Source organism: Trypanosoma melophagium (genome assembly GCF_022059095.1).
Source record: "Trypanosoma melophagium isolate St. Kilda chromosome Unknown ctg5segment0, whole genome shotgun sequence".
Classification (NCBI taxonomy): Eukaryota; Euglenozoa; class Kinetoplastea; order Trypanosomatida; family Trypanosomatidae; genus Trypanosoma; species Trypanosoma melophagium.
The window spans coordinates 387,589-407,782 of NW_027125187.1; the positions used below are offsets into that span (position 1 = coordinate 387,589).

The 20,194-nt window shown below is 37.1% G+C and overlaps 12 protein-coding genes across 12 annotated transcripts; 3 read left to right on the top strand and 9 right to left on the bottom strand.

The window, feature by feature from the left end:
* Positions 1–405: 405 nt before the first annotated feature.
* On the top strand, positions 406–1,452 carry LSM04_008175 (uncharacterized protein; the record flags this gene model as incomplete). The annotated part of the gene is made up of 1 exon (XM_067329559.1): positions 406–1,452. The coding sequence occupies one exon, from the start codon at positions 406–408 to the stop codon at positions 1,450–1,452; it is 1,047 nt and encodes a 348-aa protein (XP_067187537.1).
* Positions 1,453–2,059: 607 nt separating this feature from the next.
* Positions 2,060–3,187, top strand: LSM04_007584 (uncharacterized protein; the record flags this gene model as incomplete). Its single annotated transcript, XM_067329560.1, has 1 exon — positions 2,060–3,187. One exon carries the CDS (start codon positions 2,060–2,062, stop codon positions 3,185–3,187), a length of 1,128 nt encoding a protein of 375 aa, XP_067187513.1.
* Positions 3,188–3,695: 508 nt separating this feature from the next.
* LSM04_000208 (uncharacterized protein) lies at positions 3,696–5,459 on the top strand (the record flags this gene model as incomplete). The annotated part of the gene is made up of 1 exon (XM_067329561.1): positions 3,696–5,459. One exon carries the CDS (start codon positions 3,696–3,698, stop codon positions 5,457–5,459), a length of 1,764 nt encoding a protein of 587 aa, XP_067187152.1.
* A 715-nt stretch (positions 5,460–6,174) lies between these two features.
* Positions 6,175–6,657, bottom strand: LSM04_006233 (uncharacterized protein; the record flags this gene model as incomplete). Its single annotated transcript, XM_067329562.1, has 1 exon — positions 6,175–6,657. One exon carries the CDS (start codon positions 6,655–6,657, stop codon positions 6,175–6,177), a length of 483 nt encoding a protein of 160 aa, XP_067187448.1.
* A 278-nt stretch (positions 6,658–6,935) lies between these two features.
* LSM04_000222 (uncharacterized protein) lies at positions 6,936–8,573 on the bottom strand (the record flags this gene model as incomplete). Its single annotated transcript, XM_067329563.1, has 1 exon — positions 6,936–8,573. The coding sequence occupies one exon, from the start codon at positions 8,571–8,573 to the stop codon at positions 6,936–6,938; it is 1,638 nt and encodes a 545-aa protein (XP_067187154.1).
* A 397-nt stretch (positions 8,574–8,970) lies between these two features.
* On the bottom strand, positions 8,971–9,597 carry LSM04_000935 (NFACT protein; the record flags this gene model as incomplete). The annotated part of the gene is made up of 1 exon (XM_067329564.1): positions 8,971–9,597. One exon carries the CDS (start codon positions 9,595–9,597, stop codon positions 8,971–8,973), a length of 627 nt encoding a protein of 208 aa, XP_067187198.1.
* Positions 9,598–9,891: 294 nt separating this feature from the next.
* Positions 9,892–10,794, bottom strand: LSM04_004312 (uncharacterized protein; the record flags this gene model as incomplete). Its single annotated transcript, XM_067329565.1, has 1 exon — positions 9,892–10,794. One exon carries the CDS (start codon positions 10,792–10,794, stop codon positions 9,892–9,894), a length of 903 nt encoding a protein of 300 aa, XP_067187351.1.
* A 464-nt stretch (positions 10,795–11,258) lies between these two features.
* LSM04_004314 (Cytochrome b561/ferric reductase transmembrane) lies at positions 11,259–12,011 on the bottom strand (the record flags this gene model as incomplete). The annotated part of the gene is made up of 1 exon (XM_067329566.1): positions 11,259–12,011. The coding sequence occupies one exon, from the start codon at positions 12,009–12,011 to the stop codon at positions 11,259–11,261; it is 753 nt and encodes a 250-aa protein (XP_067187352.1).
* A 463-nt stretch (positions 12,012–12,474) lies between these two features.
* On the bottom strand, positions 12,475–15,558 carry LSM04_004796 (Peptidase C2; the record flags this gene model as incomplete). Its single annotated transcript, XM_067329567.1, has 1 exon — positions 12,475–15,558. The coding sequence occupies one exon, from the start codon at positions 15,556–15,558 to the stop codon at positions 12,475–12,477; it is 3,084 nt and encodes a 1,027-aa protein (XP_067187389.1).
* Positions 15,559–15,977: 419 nt separating this feature from the next.
* On the bottom strand, positions 15,978–17,012 carry LSM04_000609 (uncharacterized protein; the record flags this gene model as incomplete). The annotated part of the gene is made up of 1 exon (XM_067329568.1): positions 15,978–17,012. One exon carries the CDS (start codon positions 17,010–17,012, stop codon positions 15,978–15,980), a length of 1,035 nt encoding a protein of 344 aa, XP_067187177.1.
* Positions 17,013–17,603: 591 nt separating this feature from the next.
* LSM04_007089 (GPI mannosyltransferase 1) lies at positions 17,604–18,941 on the bottom strand (the record flags this gene model as incomplete). The annotated part of the gene is made up of 1 exon (XM_067329570.1): positions 17,604–18,941. One exon carries the CDS (start codon positions 18,939–18,941, stop codon positions 17,604–17,606), a length of 1,338 nt encoding a protein of 445 aa, XP_067187490.1.
* An 814-nt stretch (positions 18,942–19,755) lies between these two features.
* Positions 19,756–20,148, bottom strand: LSM04_002932 (Intraflagellar transport protein 20; the record flags this gene model as incomplete). Its single annotated transcript, XM_067329571.1, has 1 exon — positions 19,756–20,148. One exon carries the CDS (start codon positions 20,146–20,148, stop codon positions 19,756–19,758), a length of 393 nt encoding a protein of 130 aa, XP_067187280.1.
* Between the last annotated feature and the right edge of the window lie 46 nt (positions 20,149–20,194).

Below are 20,194 nucleotides of genomic sequence, written 5' to 3' on the forward strand. Positions count from 1 at the left end.
TGAAATACGGGACAATGGAGGGTTTGTTATGAGAACGTTAGACCTTATCTCCACCCACTGTTTTGTTTTTTTTCGTTGTATTAAAGTATGCAGGAAAGTTGTGTGAGAGCGAAAGAATACCTGTTCTTGATTGGCCGTTTCTGCGATCCTCTGTCAGTATTGCGGTTCCTTTTTTGTTGTTGTCGCGGCTATTGTTACTATTTTCATTTGCCTCCCATTTGAGTTGCATTCTATTCTTTTTTTCTATTTTTTTACTTTCCTTGATCTTCTCTTTATGGTTGGTTTGCTTTAGTTTTAGCCGAGGAACGGAAGGAAAGGATAGGAGCAAAAAAAAAAACCTGGGACATATTTCACTTGTGTGTTTTTTTTTACTGGTTCTTCTTACTTTCTGTTGAAGCCTATATCATGCGACTGTGTTTTGGGAGTTCTTCAATGGCGTTCCCCGCCACTCCGGTGTTCGGTGTCGGATGGAGTAGACGATTGTACGTTCGAAGGCCCCATGCGGTTGGTGCTCGCCTCGCTTCAGTCGTCTCGCATCCCCGTATTTCAACTCTATCTTCAGATTTTGTAGATTTGGACCTGGGCGACGAGGGCAATTTTCATAGAGAGAATGACGTGCGGAAACAGGAATTTGTGCTTGGTGTTACACGGGAGCCTGAGGTCCCTGAAGGGCAGGAGTATTCCAGACTTAATATACCACTCACACAATCACGTAAGGAGAGGATGGAGCTACGTCCTAATAGCCGCAGCGCTGTTTCTCCACTTAATGGGTCACTTTCTGTGTTAAATAATGATGAAAATAATGTGGTTGATGCAATGAATAATACTGGCAATAACAACAGTGCCGGTAGTAGTGGTATTGGTGGTTCTGTTGTTGGTAATATGGAGCAACCGCTTCCATATGATGATGAGATTTTTGCCGATATGATTCTTGGAATGGAGGTGGAGGGAGCCATTGATGAAACTTGGCAAGATGCAGGCAAAGCTCTTATAGAAGACGTTGAGGAGATTGTAGAAGTATTACGTTCCCTTAAGGTGCGTGATATTTGCGCTATAGATGTTTCATCTAAAACTAGTAATTTTGATTACATGATATTTGGCTCTTGTGAGGGACCAAGGCATATTCATCTCGCGGCATGGGCAGTGCAAGAAGCAGACTCTCTAAAGCGAATTTCAAAGATCAGACGCAAGCAGTCAGATCACACCTGGGAGGCGATACCAGTGGGTCGTATTATTGTAAATCTTATGCAAGAGTCTATTCGAGAGGAACTTTCGCTGGAACGTAAGTGGTCTGTAACAAAATCTATGGATCCACTCAATATGGCAAATGCACCAGTAAGTGAAGGACGACAAGTAAGAGCACATGGATTGTGGACATTAACTCTAAATTTACAGGATCTAGAAGATTTTGAAGTTGATTATTGCAAGGATACTTTGATGCGACAGCTATAGCTTGAACCTCCCCCACCCAAAAAAAAAAGGTCTTGTTTTCGTGCTGTTTAATTGTTGTTGTTTTGCTCTGTAATCTGGTTATGTTTTGTTTTTCTCTCTCCCTCTCTCTCTTTTTCTTTCTTTCTTCATGCTCTGCACTGGAGCTCCAGAAAAGAAAAAAAAAGAGAGATGGTGAGAGAGAGAGAGAGAGAGAGAAGCCATGTCACGTGGTTTCATATTTTACCGTATGATCTCCAGTGTTCTTTTACTCACATGTTTTGATCCTTGTTTAAGAATATTTATTATGGAAGTAGTCTTGTTAAATATTTTTATCTTGGGAGTGATGATGTTTGCCTTTGTGTTTCTCTCTCTCTCTCTCTCTCTCTCTCCGTGTGTGTGTGTGTGTGTGTGTGCGTCTATGGGTTTCTGGAATCGTGATATTTGATTCTGTTTTCTTTCCCTTTTTTTCTTTCTTGTCATTCCATGATTCCCCAATAACTAAAGGAAATAGTAAGGAGGTGGAGATAATAGACAAAAACCGCCATCATTACTTTTATTTATTTACTTGTTTTTCTGTTCCCCATTCTACTTTAGGCCCTCTCTCTTGGCAAATAAATTAGACCTGATAATGGCCTCTGGGGAAGAAAAGGAAGAACCAAATAATTATCCTCTTCAGAGTGTGATGAAAGGTGGTGAAGTTGGTAAACCACCTCTAAGCGCCCCACCATTTGCACAGATGCGTGAAGAGACATTACGAAAACAGGTGGCAACGCACCGACTTCTTAAACATGTCATGCATGAGGAGGAGAAGGTGCGAATGAAAGAAGCGTGTTTGGAGAGACTTCTTAGAGAAAAAAAGGAGGTAGAAAAAAGAATTGAAGTTTCTACTAGTATACTTCCGAGTAATGAAGATATTGCTTCAATGAAGCAACGGTTAGAAAGAGCTCGTCAAGGTAAACAAAGGGCAGCAAATAAGGTAACCGATTTAGAAGACTTTCTTACTATTGCCAATAAAGTATCTAAAATGAGAAATTATGGTGATTCAAAACAACGACGATACCATATTGAATTAAAAAAATCAATACGACCCCTCAAGACTGAAGTTATTTCTCTTAAGAAGCAATTACAACGAATAAGCAAAGATGGGAATAATAAAGATGCATCTAAAGTTACATTATGTTTACCAGAACATGAAAAAAACTCCACTGAATGTAGTAGAATTGATAGTACTATTGAAAAATTAAAAGAGGAAAAAGTTATATGTGAAGAACGTCTGAGGGTAGCAAGTGATGCATTATTCAAGGCTACTAAGCGTGAAGCCAAAGTTGCTCATATGTTGGCATCTTTAGAGAGGCAATCTATGAAAATGCCATATCGATTTAGTACAGAAGATAAACCTATACAAGAGAATAAATCTTCACACTTTAATGTTGAAAATGATATTGATTTATTTACCCCTCCTCTTGATGCAGGTACCTCAATTGCCGTATCTGTAAGTCGTCAACCTGGAACAGAGATATCTTATAAAAATCCCATAGAGTCTTATGATGGTCATAAATATTCCTTTGTTGAAAATTTTGAAGAAAATACGAGTCGAAGAGAGAAGGGAATCTCCTTTTTAAAAAGACGTGAAAGAGAGTCTCGTCTTAATGAGTATTCTGAAAAGAAAATGTTAGCGCAAGAAGTGGAACAGTTGGCCTTAGAGTATGCCCGAAGGAAACGTCGTATAAAAAAAAGGCAAGAAAATCTTTTGTAGGTTATCAAAAGTTTTCTTCTTTGATTTTTGGATTATATTGCTTTTTTCATGTATGTAGTTTACACATGTTTGTCATCTCCTTCCTTTTCTCTTTCTCCATTCCGTTTTTTTTTATTATTATTTATTCTCTTACTGTATCTGTCCTTTTTTGTACTTATTGACGTTTTTCAGTGGAATTGATTTGATCTCATGACCTTATCTTCTTAGTATAAGGAGTATACATTATATATATATATATATATATATATATATATATATTAAATATGCACATGTTTTTCTTTTCATTTATTTGTTAATTCGTTCACTGACTCATTTGTTTGTTAGTTTTATCAGAGTTTAATTGGATGTAGTATACCTATCGTTCCTTCTCTTTTTCTCTTCTTCTTGTTACTCTCGGCACATGTACCTGTGCTTGTATTACACAAAACAGAAAAGGGAGAAGAAAAACAAAAAACCCACGATTGTGGAGAGAGTTTATTGTGGTAGTATTATTTCTATTTAAGAAAAGATGAGTGATTTATGGCATGTTTTCAACGAAAGACTTGCTTCGGCAGGTTATACCCTAGAAGATTTATCTGGGAATGACAGTCTATTTCAAATTGTTGCTGAAGAAATTTGTGGTTTTACCCCTCAGAAAGCAAATGATCTTCTTAGAGAATGGAAAATGTATGAAAAACAGGGAAAAGTTGGAAATATTCCTATCCCTCCTTCTTATTCTTCTAATGCTGATGGAAATAATGGAGTCCTATTGAATGTTCCTCCGCGTACGGCACAACCAGGTTTGTCAAAAGAAACTTCGATAACTTCAGAATCAGGTATTCTTCATACCTATCCTATAGCTGTAGTTCTTTCTCGAGCAAATACTTTTCTTCGTAAATTGAGTGGAAATGATACCTTGATCTCTCCTGTAGAAGTAACAGAGATTCCACGTTCACGTAAATTGATACAGAGTTTTCGTGAGCGATTAGCTGCAATGCATAAACCTGTAGGTAGTATAGAACTCTTATGGAAATTATGTAGCCCCAAAATGTTAGATAATTTTAAAAATGGTTATCAAATGAAAAATTCAGATGATAAAGATTTGTTGTGTTCTAGTGGAATTGTTCTTTATCGTGATAATGGAACTGCAGCACAATTTCTTCAAGAATCTCCAATTCAGTTAATACGTCGAGGTTGGTGTCTTGTTGCATTTGATACCGCTGTTGGTAAATCTCGTCGTCTGGAAGAAGAAGAAATTCGAATTTTACAACATTTTCCTATGGAAGAATGTTTCAATTCTCTTAATAATGATGGTTATGATAGTATTCGAGTTGTTCCTTGTAATGCTTTTGTGGTGTTTCATTCTGATCAACTTGTTCCTAGTTTTGTCGTAAGTATTCAATCACCTGATGCTCGTCAACTAAATTATTCCAATATAGTAAATAGTGTAGACTCTTCAAGAGAAGAAAATTCTTTTAAAAAGGTAGAAAAAGATGAAAAAAGTGAAAATTATTTTTCTTCTTCCTCCTCTTTACCAAGAGTAATAAAAGAGCAACTACAGGTTTTAAATAATTCTGAAGATAAAACTTCTGAATCTTTTAATAATATTACAACTAGTTGTCATAAACATCAGGGGAAAGAGGTAGAATTTTGGTCACCAGAAGAAAAGAGGTTACTTTGTAGTCATTGTCTATTTTATGAGGGATATAGTAAAGAAAATTGTGTTTTGGTAGTTGAAGCCCTTAAAAATGAAGCTCAAAAACTTGAACAATGGGTACAAAATGCTTTAACATTTACAAATGAAATTGGAACTGTATCTGAACTTTTCCGTTCTGCAGAAAGGGATATTGATCGTAATGAAGAAGAAAGAAGAGAAGAAATCCGTGAACAATTTAAACGTATGCATACAAAATTAAATTCTTTAGAAGGAGATCTTCTTACTCAAGTTGAGAATAAGAGTGGGCGGCAACGACAAATGTTACAGAATTGTTTTAACAATGTTCAATCTATCGTTCATGAGGTAAAACGCCTTACTGATGATGCCCAGGTTCCGCTTTCAAAATACAATGCTGGAATTATTGATAACAAAACAGCTGTTGCATTATTACGAGCTACGCAGTCGGCTTTTGGTGAATGGCGTTCGGTTCCTATCCCCATGTACACTGTAGTAAATGGCTGGGATCGCGATATTTTTGGAGAGGTGGAAGCTATTTTGGAACCCGTGACCGCCACAGAAAATGATGGGCAGGTGGAGCTGCCAGAAGCCGTGGATGTTAATTACCTCAAAAACTAAGGGAGAAAAACCCATCACTTGATGAAACGATATTTCACCGCATATCGTCTACCTTTGTTCTTTTTTTTATTTATTTATTTTTTTTTTTTGTAGTGTCGACCCTCTTATTCTTCTGTTTGTTTGTTTTTCTTCTTCCCCTTCCATGAACCTGTACGCTGGTATTTTTTTTTTAATTTATGATATAAAATTTTTATTTTTTTTCCCTTTTCTCCTGGGCCGGAATAACAAGGTCGGGAAAAAAAGAAAAACAAAGGCCACTGCGAGAATCGAACTCGCGACCCCCACTTTACGAGAGTGGTGCACTGCCACTGTGCTAAGCGGCCACGGTAATTGTGGGGAATCGTGGGGAAATGATAAAAATACGCGGCCCTGGGAAAAGGCAAACATGCAAAAGGGCGTTCCCTCCTCTTTCCTTCGCCTCAACCGCAAACAGGCGAGGGTGGGGAAACGCCCCCAAAAGGAAACAAAATAAAAGAAAAAGGGTGAACGTGGCGGTTCTGAAGGGTGATCCGTTTTCCTCCTTTGCCTTTCTTTTGGGGTGCGAAAAAAAAAAAAAAAAAAAAACAAAAAGGGAACGGAGCCTTGCCGGAAAAAAAAAAAAAAAAAAAAACTCTCCAACGAAACGCCCCCAACCCGGTCTTCCAGGCTTCTCTTCATTTTTTTCCTATTGGTTTTTCTCTTCTCTTTGTTTTTTTGCTTTCCTTTCCCCCGCCGTTCAAAATTCCAAAACTTCATCCAATGGGTTGGCCCTCGGAGGTGGGGCTTCATCCGCGGTGGGGGTGCCGAATCGCGCCTCTGATCGTTCAACCCTGGGGACCTTTACTTCCTCCTCGCGATTTTCTTTTGTTCCCCCTTCTTCTTCGTTACCCGGACCTCGCATTCCTTGCTCCCAGAATCGTGAAAAATAACACCATACACTTAAAATTTCTGTGACATCATTGATGTCGGCATTCTCAGTCGCGGAATCGGGAAGCTTTTGAAGTTCCCGCCAGGCCTGTCGTTCTACTTGGCGCCGTTCCTCTTCCGAATGGCTGGTTCTATGAAAACGCTCCATTGAAAATAATGACTGCGCCGTTTCTCGGCACAAATCTCCACTGGACGATTGCACTGCAAAACGTCTGCCTTCAGAAACCGCAACGGGGCGCACAAGCAAAGGGCGACGCCCAATAAGACGCAAGCCAAGGGAGCAGAACGTCATTCCTTTTTTTTTATTTTTCTATTTAACCCGATATATATATATATATATATATATATATATATATATATATATATAATTATATGTTTATAAAAGGAGAAAAATGCAACGATTATTAATAAAAAGAAAAAAAAACAATTAAAAATCCATGGTTTACAAAAGCAGTTAATCCTTTGAAGAGCGCCAAATAGTAAAGAGAACCCAAAACCACCTCCCTCCTGATGATCTCATGGTTGGGATGTTGTGGTGGTGGTGGTTTTTTTTCCTGCTTTCCTCCTTCATTACTGGGAACTACGCAAATCTTCCCAAAGTTCATCATCAGTTCTTTTTCGACTACCCATTGGACGTTTCCTCATTCGCTCACCTTTCCATTGTCTATTGTATTTGCGTCCAATGCCATCATCATCATCATAATCAAAACTGGGATCTGTATCCCAATTATCAGAAGAATTTGAAATCATTTCTACCTTTACTTGACCCTTACGACGTCTATCTGCTTCCAGTTGCGCTTTTTTTTCCTTTGCAAGCAACATACCCATCAATTCATCTGATGGAGGCTGATCAAGAGCTACTTTTAATCCAACTGAAGCATTTTGTTCAGCATCTTGATCATCTAAGATTAAATCTACTGCTGTATTAACATCAAAATAAACATGAGCGGTATTTCGAGAAATAAGTTCAACAACAAAACGAAAGGGTGAAGCATGTGGCCTCTCTAAAACAGTCTTTTTAGATTTATTTCGTAATCGACGTTCTTCATTACTTAAAAATGCCTGAGCGGCACCACCAACAAGAAGGTTAAGAGATTGATTTTGTAATAAAGATGCAAGACTTTCTCCATGACATGTTGCAATAAGATGAACACCTCGTTGAGAAATAGACCAAGCAGCCTCAGCTTCTGAAGAATTAGCTATTTCATCTACAATAACATATTCAGGAGAATGATTTTGTAATACCTGTGTCATTACCTGTTCTTGTTCCTCACGTTTAGCTACTTGAATACGACGACAACGACCTAAAAAGGGTAAAGGAATTGGGCTATCTCCTCCAATTTCATTTGAAGTGTCAACAACCATAACACGTGGTTTAGAAGTTTCACGTGATAAAGAAGCTGCAAGATCACGTAATAGAGTTGTTTTACCAATACCTGCTTTGGATAAAATTAAAATACTACCTTTGTGAGCTAAAGGAATAAGAGCTCTAGCGACATTAGGTACAAATCTACCTACACGAATTGTTAATCCTAAAGCTTCTCCCCGACGTCCACGCCATACAGAGACACGATGAGGAGTATTTTGAATACATCCTCGTCCATCATCACCGAAACGACCCACTTTATCGATAGTAAACTGAAGTTCAGTAACAGATGGAGGAGGAAGTTGTAGTACCCAATTTCCTCCTCTTATTTCCATTTCTTGACCAATATGAATAAAAAATTCTTCTACCTCTGCAGGAACAAAGGTTGGATGAGAAACTATAGTAGAACGTAAAGAAGGTTCTAACATAGAGAGCAAATGTTTAACTTCTGCATGAGATGTACACAAAGCTAATCCGACTAGATCTTTGTTAATCATATTTTCCATTTTTACAGCATCTTCTTTACTCATAGCAGTTTCTAGTGAATGATGAAACGTTTTCCAGGCCTCACGTAAATTATTGTTTAACCATATGGCATTATCAGTCTGATATTGCTCTACATCTATAATCTGATCTTGGAGATAATCAAGTGGCATAGCTGTTGGAGGTTGACGTTGAGACGCATTTTCTGGTAATCCTTGATCAGCACGCCTTAAATATTCTGTATCAAAAGTAACACGACGAGATCGTATAGAAAGTTTTGAATGACTAATAGGACTAAGGTAAAAGGAGGATTCTTTCATTGGATTTAAGGTGAATAGTAACCATCTTGTAAGCTTCATTATTACCTACCGAATTAACCAAAATGAAAAAAAGTACTGGAAATAGTAGTACTACTACCACTACTACTACTGCTAATACCGCTAGTACTACCAGGACTACCTTCAATCACTCTCCCACCTAAATATCCCCCACCCCCAACTCCAAGTATGGAGAGCACACCCAAATAAACAAAAAAAAACAAACATAATTAAAAATGAGAACAACAAGAAGAGGAAAAAAAAACAATAATAATACCAAACAAAAAGATTAGAAAGGCATCAAGATTTTTTTTTTTGAAATTATTTACAAATTCCCACTTTCACAAGGAAAGAAAAATTTTTTAGGCTTTATTAACAATAATAATAATAATAGTAATTAAAAGATTCAAAGAGAAAACACTAAAATAATTCTCAGATTTCACATAAAATCATCCTCATCTGGAACATAGTCATGATTTGTACGCATTTTACTTTCTTCCATGAGAGATTTATATGATTTTAAATCTGCCGCTTTCTTACGAGCTTCCATCTCTTCTTTCTCTCGTTGTTGCTTTTCTAGCAATGCTTTGCGTTCTTCTCTTCTTTCTTCAGCATCACGTTGTTCTCTTAATTCTTGAAAATCCACACCATCCTTTGTTACTTTGGTCTTTTCTAACTTGTTAAGAATAGCATTATTCTTCTTTTCAACAGTATAGTAGCGACGCAGAGATTCTTTGTGAAAACCCACCTGTCCAACATCCATGCCGTTTGTTTTTAAAAGATTACTCCAGGGAGTATATACTACTCGAACATGATCCAGTTTACATCCCTCAATACTATTCACTTTTGTCAACTGACAACATTCTTCAATCATTTCAGGGGTTAAGTCATCCATACCCTTCCCCTTAGGTAAACGTACATACACATGGGCACTACTGTGGTTATCAACATGGAACCAAACATCTTCAGGCCATCCATATTTAATGAGTTGCTCATTTTCATACTTGTCTCGACCCATATAACAAATAACTGATGGATCGGAAGCAAGTGTGAAGTAGTACACCATTTGTCTACTTTCAGTTACTTTACGATTTTTCCTTAATATTCCAAAGGTCTCCCGTGTAACTAAGAAAAAAAAGTATCAAAAAAAGGAAAAAAAAGAAGGGAGAATCGGCAAACACCAAAAAAAAAATTTATGTACTTAGTATTTTTTTTTTATTACCATGATTACAACTCCATAAGTGTAAAATAAAAAAACCCTAAAAAAACTCTATACACAAACAATCAATGAAGAAACTCGACATTGATAGATATAAAGAGAAAGATAGATAGATACAAAACAACGTCTTCTTCTATAATTTCAGTTCGGCATCAGAGATATAATATTGTATTCACGTCGTTTTGGTGTCGCACTATGTCCTCTTCCTCTTTTAATAATATCTTGTGAATGATCAATACCATTTTGTTTCCCATAACTCTTCATATTGCCATCACATGAAGTTGCCCGAGTCAACTTTGTAGTTTCTGGGGGTGTAAAGCCTATTTTCCAGTTACTCTGATTTCTATACCTAACATCAGGAGGTTCATATGCATCAACGCCAAAGGCGAAGTGAGATTCATGCCTATTTGCAACAGTGTCCCAGTGATGTGGAGGAGGTAGAATTCTAATACCAATTCGCCTCTCTTGGGCACTAGCCGAACGTGGTGCGGGTGTATGACGACGACCAGTGTGCAAAGGTTTTTTCACCATAGGTGGTGGAACTAGGCGCTCCTTTGGTGGTTCTTCTAGAGGACTAAGCGAACCCAGAGAGAGATGACTACGTTTTAATGGACTTGGGGCCGTTCGTGGTCGTGAAGCACTCTCATCTGACTTCTCAAACGGTGGTTGTTTACATCGCTGACGTGAGAAACGCATGGGTGGTTCCTCCTTCACCGCCTGAGCGGCGTTATCAAGATGCGAGAGCGCCTGTTTTGGAGTGGACCGCCGCCCTGGTGGTGTCCCAGGGGCTGCTGGAGCAACGGGGTTGCCGTGTTTGTGGTGCGCCTCGCCACGCCGCCTGCCGGGTGGAGGGCGCCAGCTGCGGTCGGGCTCCTCCGGGTAAAGCGAGAAGGGGGTGTTGGGGAGACTCCGCTCCGCCAGGCAGGCGAGGGCGGTCCGGCGGGGGGGCGGGGCGGGGGAGTCGCAGTCCATCGCGGCGAGGAAGAGGGAGCCGACCGGCCGGCGCCGACCGCGGTGGTCAATTCCAGCAGTTGACTTTCCCATCTACGAGGGGGTGGGGAAGAGGAGGAAGAAGAAAGGAGGAAAGGAAGGAAATGCAAAGGAAAAGAGAGATAAATACCAAGGATAGGAGCGAACTCAATGTACCATATATATGTAAATATATATTCTTCTTTTATTTCTTTCAACTTTCTATTTACTCCCATCAAAAAAAAAGTACTGGTTTACGGAGACTCTAAATCACCAATAAGGCGAATATATTTATAGTGTCTCGCATCCATTGAAAGAGAGAGAGAGAGAGAAAAAAAAAAGAAGGAGAAAACAAAAGAAAGAGGTTGGGGTTGGAGAAATACGTTAATTGAATATGCAATTCTACACAGTATACAAAAATAAAAATAAACAGTTATGTCTAAGAAAATCTGCAGATTGAATAAGAACCTTATCGCTACTTCTTGAACATGGCAACGATAATCCAAGAAGAAAGCACAGAAAACCCCACAAGACATTTCCTAAATTTGCCACGCACAAAAGTATCCCCATAAAGCCAATAAAGTGGGTAGAATAGCGAATAGTGCCCTGATAAAAATACCCCCAAAAACTCTTTCAGCAAAATGCGAGAACATTCCAAGAAACATAGATGCCAAACCTGATATAACTACAAAAATGGCAATTTGTCTATGAAAAATTCGGAGAATAATACGATGTGATACTGAAAAGCAACTATCAAATATACCATAGTACATAGAGACACCTATTAATGTCTCTAAAATTTGAGAAATCTCACACAAAATACCGATTCGAGCATGCCATGTTACAAAGTGTCCCTTGGAACGACTAAATTTACTCCATTCAATCACAATAATACCAAAAGCACTAAATGTTTTTAGTAGAAGAGCATTGCGTCGATGCTCTCGTAGTATATTACGACGTTGAGTTATTATTCCCAAAGAACCCTGAAGCGTAGCAATGGAGTATAGCAATTCTGGTAAAACTCCCATAAAAGCTATTGCCATTGATATCGGGTGATACAAGAATATATCATTCCAAAAACCACCCCAATCTCGTACAACAATAATGAAAAATAATAATATAGAAATTAAACAAATTCCTCGACGTAACATCACAGAAGAAAATGGGAAATTCAAATAAAAAACTCTGATACCACCCTCCTGAACGGAACCCAAGGAATGAGTATTACCAGAAACGTGCCGTCGATCTCCAGGGACACTCATACCACCCATGGAATCTTGAGAGTTTTGCATATATCTATAACACGCAAATAAATTCTAACTTGTACAAAGATTATGTTTCAAAACAAACCCTACTACTACTACTACTAATGATAATATAATAATAATAATAATAATAATAATAATAATAATAATAATAATAATAATAATAATAATAATAATAATAATAATAATAATAATAATAAATGAAAACCCTTAAAAAAAAAGAAATCATACGATCAATGGAAATAAATGAATTTTTGCGCCATAATATTATTTTAAATAAAAATTCCACGTCAAATAAAAACATAATTATATGTTCTATACATTTCAAATAAAGAAGTATTGTCTGTTTTCATTACATCAGCTGTTACACCTAAAATGTTCAGGCAGGATTAAGTATCCTTTTTTTTATTTCATTTTTCTTTCCAACCCCCATTTTTGTTTTCCCAATAATCATGCAAAGTCCTTCTTATTCTTCCTCATTAAAAATGCATTAACTTGTTGAAAGAACGCGAACCGTAAAGTCACCACTTTCTGTTGAAACACTAATCGTACCACTTCCAAAAGAACCAGCAGGTTGGAGAGAAGGTATAACAAGTAAAGAATCCGTTGGGTTCTTTAATTGAATTTCCCCTTGAACAACATTATGCCTGACATATTGTGAACGAACCAAAACTCTATCAGCTGGAATATGCCCTTTAATACCTTCACCTTGACGACCATCATTTGCCAAAACGAAAAATACAATTGCAGGGGCATTATAACTACATTCTGTTATTTGCATTCGTATTACAATTGTATCATAGATATTTACTGGAAATATTTCAACCTGTGGATTACGTGTGGCTTCATAGTAGGAACCACTTCCGTCTGGCCATGAAATTGCAACAGTCTTCTTTTCCCAAACAGGTAAAGGTATAATCTGTAGAGCTTGAAGTGAACTCCATATAGTAAAATCAAGTTTAGCGTGTGAACCTTCAGGGGTTACGCAAACTACAAGTGTGTAAAATTCACCCGGAGTAATAGTAGCTTCTAGATAAACACAATCACCCATAGTTAAATCACTAGATGCCAAAATAGATCCATCACGCAAAACCCCTACATATCTTGAGGGTCTGTCTTTTATCATAATAGACTTTACAAGGAAAATTCCTAATATAGTATCAGTTGTATCTATTGCATGAACTTTTACAAATACAGCTTCATCTTCAGAAGTACGATTTTCATAATTATCAGAATTAGGAAATCTAAGGGCGATTTGTGCGTTATCATCTCCAGTGCGATATTCTCCACTGCATTCCACCGTTTCACTATACTTTATCGTATTCCAATAATATGAAAGATCTTCTTTCCATACAAGAAAACTTGAATTACAGAATATACGTATAAGGAATTTACCGAATACACCACCCATATGAGAACTTGGAATTACCCAATAATTATCACCTGCTTTTAAATAACCTTCAAAGGAAATAGAATCTGTATAAACATATTTTGTAGATGCTATACTTTGTTCCGTTTCTTGAGCATAACGAAGAGGATAACGTTTCTTTTCAACGATATGAAGAGCCAGGGATTCAATATCTGTTGGAGTGAAACGAGTATCAGGAACTGCAAGATTAATAAAAAAAGATGAATTATGGGTAAATTTTAGACGATAGTGTGGATTAAGGTGCCATTGATACCCAAAACAAGAACCCCCGGCACTATCTTTATCCCATTCTCCTTCTATAATACGTTCATGAAACCCATTAAAGAGATGACATACATGAACTTGAGTAAAAAGATGAATAAAATCTGTGTATAATAACCAACAAGATTTATTATTTTTACTAGTACGCATTTTATTACGAAGAGAAACTTCAAGATCCATATTTTTACTCCAATGTGGCATAGCATCATTCCAAACACCTTTCCACTCTTTACTTGTCCATAAACTCGAAACTTCAAGAAGTCGCATGCCATTTATCTGATGAACTTGAAGAATACGATAAACCTTAGAAGGTTCTATTCCAGTATTTGTCCTATTTATTCTTCCACTTAACGCTACCATTATAGAACCTGTACTGTAAAATTCAAGCATAGAAATCCACCAATCATCTGCAGAAAAATCTTCGTGTTTTAAAAAACGAATAATACCTACTCCACCAGTTAAATCGCTCAAAAGTTTAGCACAATTTGTTTTCCTTTCTGTATTAATAATAGTCATTGCATCATGAAAGAGAAAATTTTGTCTTCGAAAACATGTTCCAATCCTACTTCCTCTATCCATTCTTTGCGGTAATCTATACAATTGATAAGTATCTGCGGTAGAAAAATCAAGAGCAGGATAACCTCCATGCATTTTCGCAAGAGCTTTTTCTAAAATACAAGGCCAGAAATATTTTCCTTCTATTGGATAAGTAAAAATAAGCATATCTTTACTATTTACTGGTAGAAAGTCATCCACAATAACATATCTCCAAGCTCCATCAATATGTACACGAAGAGCGTATATACCATGATCAGGGAAAGATGAACAAAGTATACTACTTTGAAGGGTTTCTACATCTGTAAACACAGATTCTGCACAAGTAAATATCCATTGAAATAATGGTGGAACGTTACGGGGTAACATTAAACGATCTTCTTCTTCTTCACCAGGAAATAATTTTGCAGATGGAAAAATATCTCTCACACGACGCCAACCTGTAATTCCATACTGTGCAGTAGCTCGACGATGTATACCTACATCATCTGGAGCAAACTGTATATCATAAAACCAGGCATTTTGTTGTTCACATAATTGTGCTATAGCAGGAATAGGATTTTCATCAAATAAAACTTCATGAATATTATGTGAAAAACATAACAGGGCAGCTTCTACATCTTGTCTTTTAAGACGTTTCTGATTTACATAACCACCATGCGTTGTTGATGATGTTGATGTGGGTGACTTTGATGTACTTAATATAGTATCACTTGTTATCCCTTTTGTTTTTGAGTGAATTCCCCTAGATGCTAAAACATTCACCGTTTTAAGATAATCTTCTGTATCTTTAAAGTTCACAGCATTCGTACCTTCTGATAGGCCTCCACCATATTCCAAATCCATCTCGGCAGCCTTATCTTTACACAATCTATTCTTTTCCAACTGAGCCTCAATTCTCATCAAAAGTGAGCTTCGTATACACGTATGCTCCAGTACGATAAACTCAATAACGGGATTTGTTTTGGCGAGTTGGAGAAGTAATGCCCCGGCGGACATCGTTAAGGGATTATGTGAGAGATTAATGCGCACAACGGATGGGTGTTGGCGAAGGGCGAGGCATAAGGCGTCAATGGCGTCGGTGTCTAACTTCTGTTCACTGAGGTTGAGGGTGCGAATGTTTTTACAGCAGCGGATAATCTCTAACAGTGGAAGTATGCCTTTTGGGCCTAGAAAGTTCTTTGAGACGTCAAGAGATGTTAGACTATGGAATTCGTCAGGAACATCAGAGAGAATAGAACATAGCGCAGAGTTTTTCTTGCAGTGAAGTTCCAGACATTTTCTCTCGTAAATCTCACGAAGGCAGAGCCCGGCGTAGTAAGAAGCCATGCCTAACAAGAAGAAAGTAAAAAGAGTAAAAAAAAAACAACAGAAGGGAGACAGAGAGAGAGAGAGAGAGAGAGAGAGAGAATGAGATCTCGGAAAGAGATACCGTAGATAAAATAAAAGCAATCAAAACATATAAATAAATAAATAAATCTAGATTCAGTAATAATAATAATAATAACGCATATTTATTTACATAAGATAAATCTTAGTGTAACGAAATACAGTTAGAAACACAAACATGCGACATACAAGGAAAATTATAGAAAGAAGGAAAAAAAAAGCGGAATACACTTTCTTTTTTTTTTCTTTTCTCTTGATTTAAAATAATCTTTAACACAATTTGAAAATTTTATCTTCTGTTGATTCCATATTATATATATATATATATATATATATATATATGGAATCAACATGGGAGTCTAAATTGGCGTAAGCCCATCTGTATCATCACCTTCTCCTCGCAATTGACTAAGACGCCCTGACAATCGACTCTTCTCCAATCGTTCACGTATACTCTCCTGTGCCTCATACACTAAAAGACGCGTTGGACACTCCGCCACAATATTTAATTCATCCGCTGTCATGTGTTCTGAATTTAAATCCACTGGGCGTGTGGTATCCGACGGCGCCACTTCACCCGGAAGCGGAGAGCGTTTCCATCGCAGTAACACTTCTTTGCAAAGAATGAACACAAATACGGCGTAGCAGAAGATGTTAATCATATATGCACATATAACACCTGGAATAATACATGCTAAACGACCATTCGGGATACTTGGAATAATGTATTTATGAATAATAATAATAAGAGCTGTTGGATTGGCGAGACGAAATATAATCCAACCTACAAAAGTGGCATATAATGCAGTGGCATAAGCCTTTGTATTACTCATATCATTTTCTTCCAAAGTGGCCCGTGCATGGAGAGGCAAATTTGTCGCCTCTACCAATAGGAAACAGCAGAGAATAAACAGACCATACTCACAGGGTGATGCAAACATGTAAATAACATAAGGAATACTTGCCACTATGTGATGAACAGCAAAACCCAACCATTGAGGAGGTCTGTATATTAATAACAGTACCGTGTCATACAAAAAGTATCCAATACTAATACACAGAATTCCTTGCAAAAACGAGACATCGCCAAGAGGCTCAAAGTAGTCTCCCCAATTCATATAAGCAATTCCACCAATAAGTGAGGGTACAATAATAATAGAGTGAATAATGGAGATTGGGCGGGAACACACATCCGCCTGAAGGGCTAACGTCATCGTTGAAAAACGGCGATAGTAGCTTGTAAAAAGCGACCACACCAAGAGAAACAAAATACAAAAACAAATAAACGCAAAACTGATGCTTAGGAAGGATTGATTCGCATTAAGAGAACCTTTACCATTGCAGCATTCTACAGTTGCATTTGATAATTCAAGGAGCTTAGTATCATAATCCATTATTCTAAGCTCTTAAAAACAGCTACTATAAGGGGTTTTAAAGAGAATGAAAAGTAAAGAAGGTAAAATAAAAGAAAAGTATTACAGATATAAATAAATAAAAAAAGAAGAGGAAAAAAAAGTAGAAACCCCATAATTGATGATTAAATTAAATCCCCAGAAATGAATCAAACACACACACACACACGAAAAAAAAATAAACAAAGTTCGCAAAGCAACATTAACAACTAGAAAGATACAAAGATATCCAAAGAAAAGAGACCCCGATCGTTTTTTTTTTTTTTGTTTCCTTCTCTACTCCTCCATGTACACCACAAAACTTTTTTCTTTTTTCTTCTGCCCTTCTGCTATAAAATACGGTTCGTCCATCATATCTTCCCCCCCTATATATATATATATATATATATATATATATATATATATAGGAACACCAAAAAGATTTCCTTCCATTTCCCATCTTCATGTTTCACTGTTTCACCGAATTAAATTCCGAAGAAAAACAAAAAGAAAAAACTAAGCCATCTTCTAAATAAACACTTTTTTCATATTTCTCTCTCTTTCTTTCCCTCTCTATCTATCCCTTTGTTTTCTTCACGCATGTTTTACTTTCTTCTCAGATTGTGTCGTTTCCTGAATGTGTCGTGCCACGCGTGCGAGCCACGCTGCGAGTGAAACCAACGCGATAAAAAACACACACGAAACAATCCACACACGTCCAAAGTCACTTTTACCGTGAAACTCCAGTGGAACGGCAGTACTCACCCAAAGCGGAATTGTCGCCGCCCACAACGTTACAACTAACACGGTTTTAACTATTCCAGGTCTTTGCCAATTAAGTTTGTACTTCTTTGAATTTTCGTCCTTTTTATTATTATTATCATTATTATTATTATTATTAACCCCACGGGGTTCACAGAAGAGAAATGTAAGAAAAGGAAGGAACCACACAAAGTACTGCACTGTGCAGACCTTATTGAAAGCGACAAATAGTACGGTCTGAATGCAAAATGCATGGGCAATGTTAAAACGTAGTTTGTATGAAACGAGAAATAATACAATAATTTGTGGTAAAAATGCTAAAAGTCCAGGGGCGTAATCCACTCCTTCTATACCAAGACTACGGCGAGCCATATTTAGATACATAAGAAGCCAGCATGGTGAGAAGTTATGACGATGATCTTCACGATAGACATGATAGATAAACGCCTCATCCAAGTACTGCTGACCAAAACACTTATAACAGATAAAAGTAGGAATTAAAAACGAAATAACAGCTATAATACCACAAAGTGTTACGAGTGGAACAACACGTAAGATTCGCTGAAGAATACCTTTTGCCTCCGTTTGCTCCCATACACCTAATACCAATGGAAGAGCATAGATAATAGGATATATTTTAAAGTGAATGGCAAAACCAAGAACAGCAGCAGCTTGATAATACTTAGATTGTGCAAATTTTGCTAATACCATAAGGCTCATAAAGGTCATTAACATATCACTATTTCCTCTAGTTGAAACATTTAATACAATAGGGTTAAATAGTATAAATAATGATACCATCCACTTTGCACTTCGTTCTGTAGCAAAGGTAAGTAAAACCTCATAACAGTAATACGCAGCTCCCAAATCACACAACGCAAAGATTAATTTTCCTATTGGATTAGCCAATAATACACTTGGTAGCATTAACACAGCGAGGAGTGGCGTATAACGAAATGTTGTGCGATCAAACGGTGATCCTCCCATCCACATTTCACGTGCTCCATCCACGATAATCATATAATCAATATCCGTGTACTTCACACGGAACCAGCGATCGTGAAAGAATGCATAAATGATTAAAATTAAACGTAAGAGAGCACCCCACCAAATGAGACGTCCAATAGTGAGACGATCCATCCTCGTCATGTTTGAACGCTGCTGATTCATTTACTATTTCCTCTACTAAATTCCCTATTTATTTATCTATTTATTTCTCTCTAGTTTGAGTTATAAGTAAGAAAGAAAAACTTTCACTTACTCTATTCCCACTAGAAGTACGACCACTACTACTAATAATAATAGCCGTTATCACACACAGGAGAATGTTTAAAAAAGGCAACCCAAATAAACAAAAAAAAAGAAAAAAGGAAATGAAATTTTCTCTTACAGAAAACTCTGTAAAAAACAATATTAAAGAGAAGTAACTGTATAAATCCTTCATTTTATTTTATTGTTTTAGAAAATATTCTCATTTTCCTCCCGATGAAAAAAAGAAAATGGAAAATATTTTCAGGTAAAATAAAGAAAAAAAAAGAAAAGGTGCAAAGAAGATAATATAGCTTATATTACACATGCTAATAATGTGAGGGGTTAAAAACAATAACAATAATAAAAAAAAACACTCATAACGTTTCCCATAATTAAGGGATATTCTCCTTGTTCACTGTGTATTGCACCGTGTAAAAAAAAAAAGAAAGAAAGAAATACAAAAAAAAAGAATACATGATCTGAAGTTTATATAATAATCAATAAGTTCTTCGATCCGGTTCCCTCTTCTTCAAAGATATGATGAAAATAAATGAATTGCTGTCAATGTTAGGTGCCTTTTATTTCTCTCCATCTACACGTTAGAATACTTCTAACTAATGACAGATAACACACAGACCCAGAAGAAAGAAAACATAAAAACACTTTCCTCTCTCTATTTTTTTCTTTCTTTCTTTTATATATATATTGGTTTCTTCTCCATTGTTTTCTACTTTTAATCCTCTGCGGATTGACTCAGCCGCTGAATGATCAGCTCCTGCTCCTCCTCTACTTTACGCAGTGAGTTGTACTCCATCAGATAGCGGTCCAACTCGGTTTGTTTCTCACGCAATCGCACTTGCGCCTCCTGCATGGTGCGAAATCGTTCTTCTGCCTCACTCTCAACAACATTGCGTGATCCAATCGCTTTTAGTTTCTCCTCTTCAATGGCCTTTCCGAGTTTTTCCACAATCGTCATGGCTTGATTGACGATACTTCTAAAGTCGTCCATGCGGGTGGTGAAGCGCTTTCCAACTTCAATGGCTTTCAGCAATTCATCAAACTTCTCTGGGTCGTACATGCGAATAGCGCCATTGGCGTCAAACATGACCAGTTTATCATCATCCATGATTTCAGAAAGAAGGAAGAAGAAGAATAGAAATACCTTTTTCTTT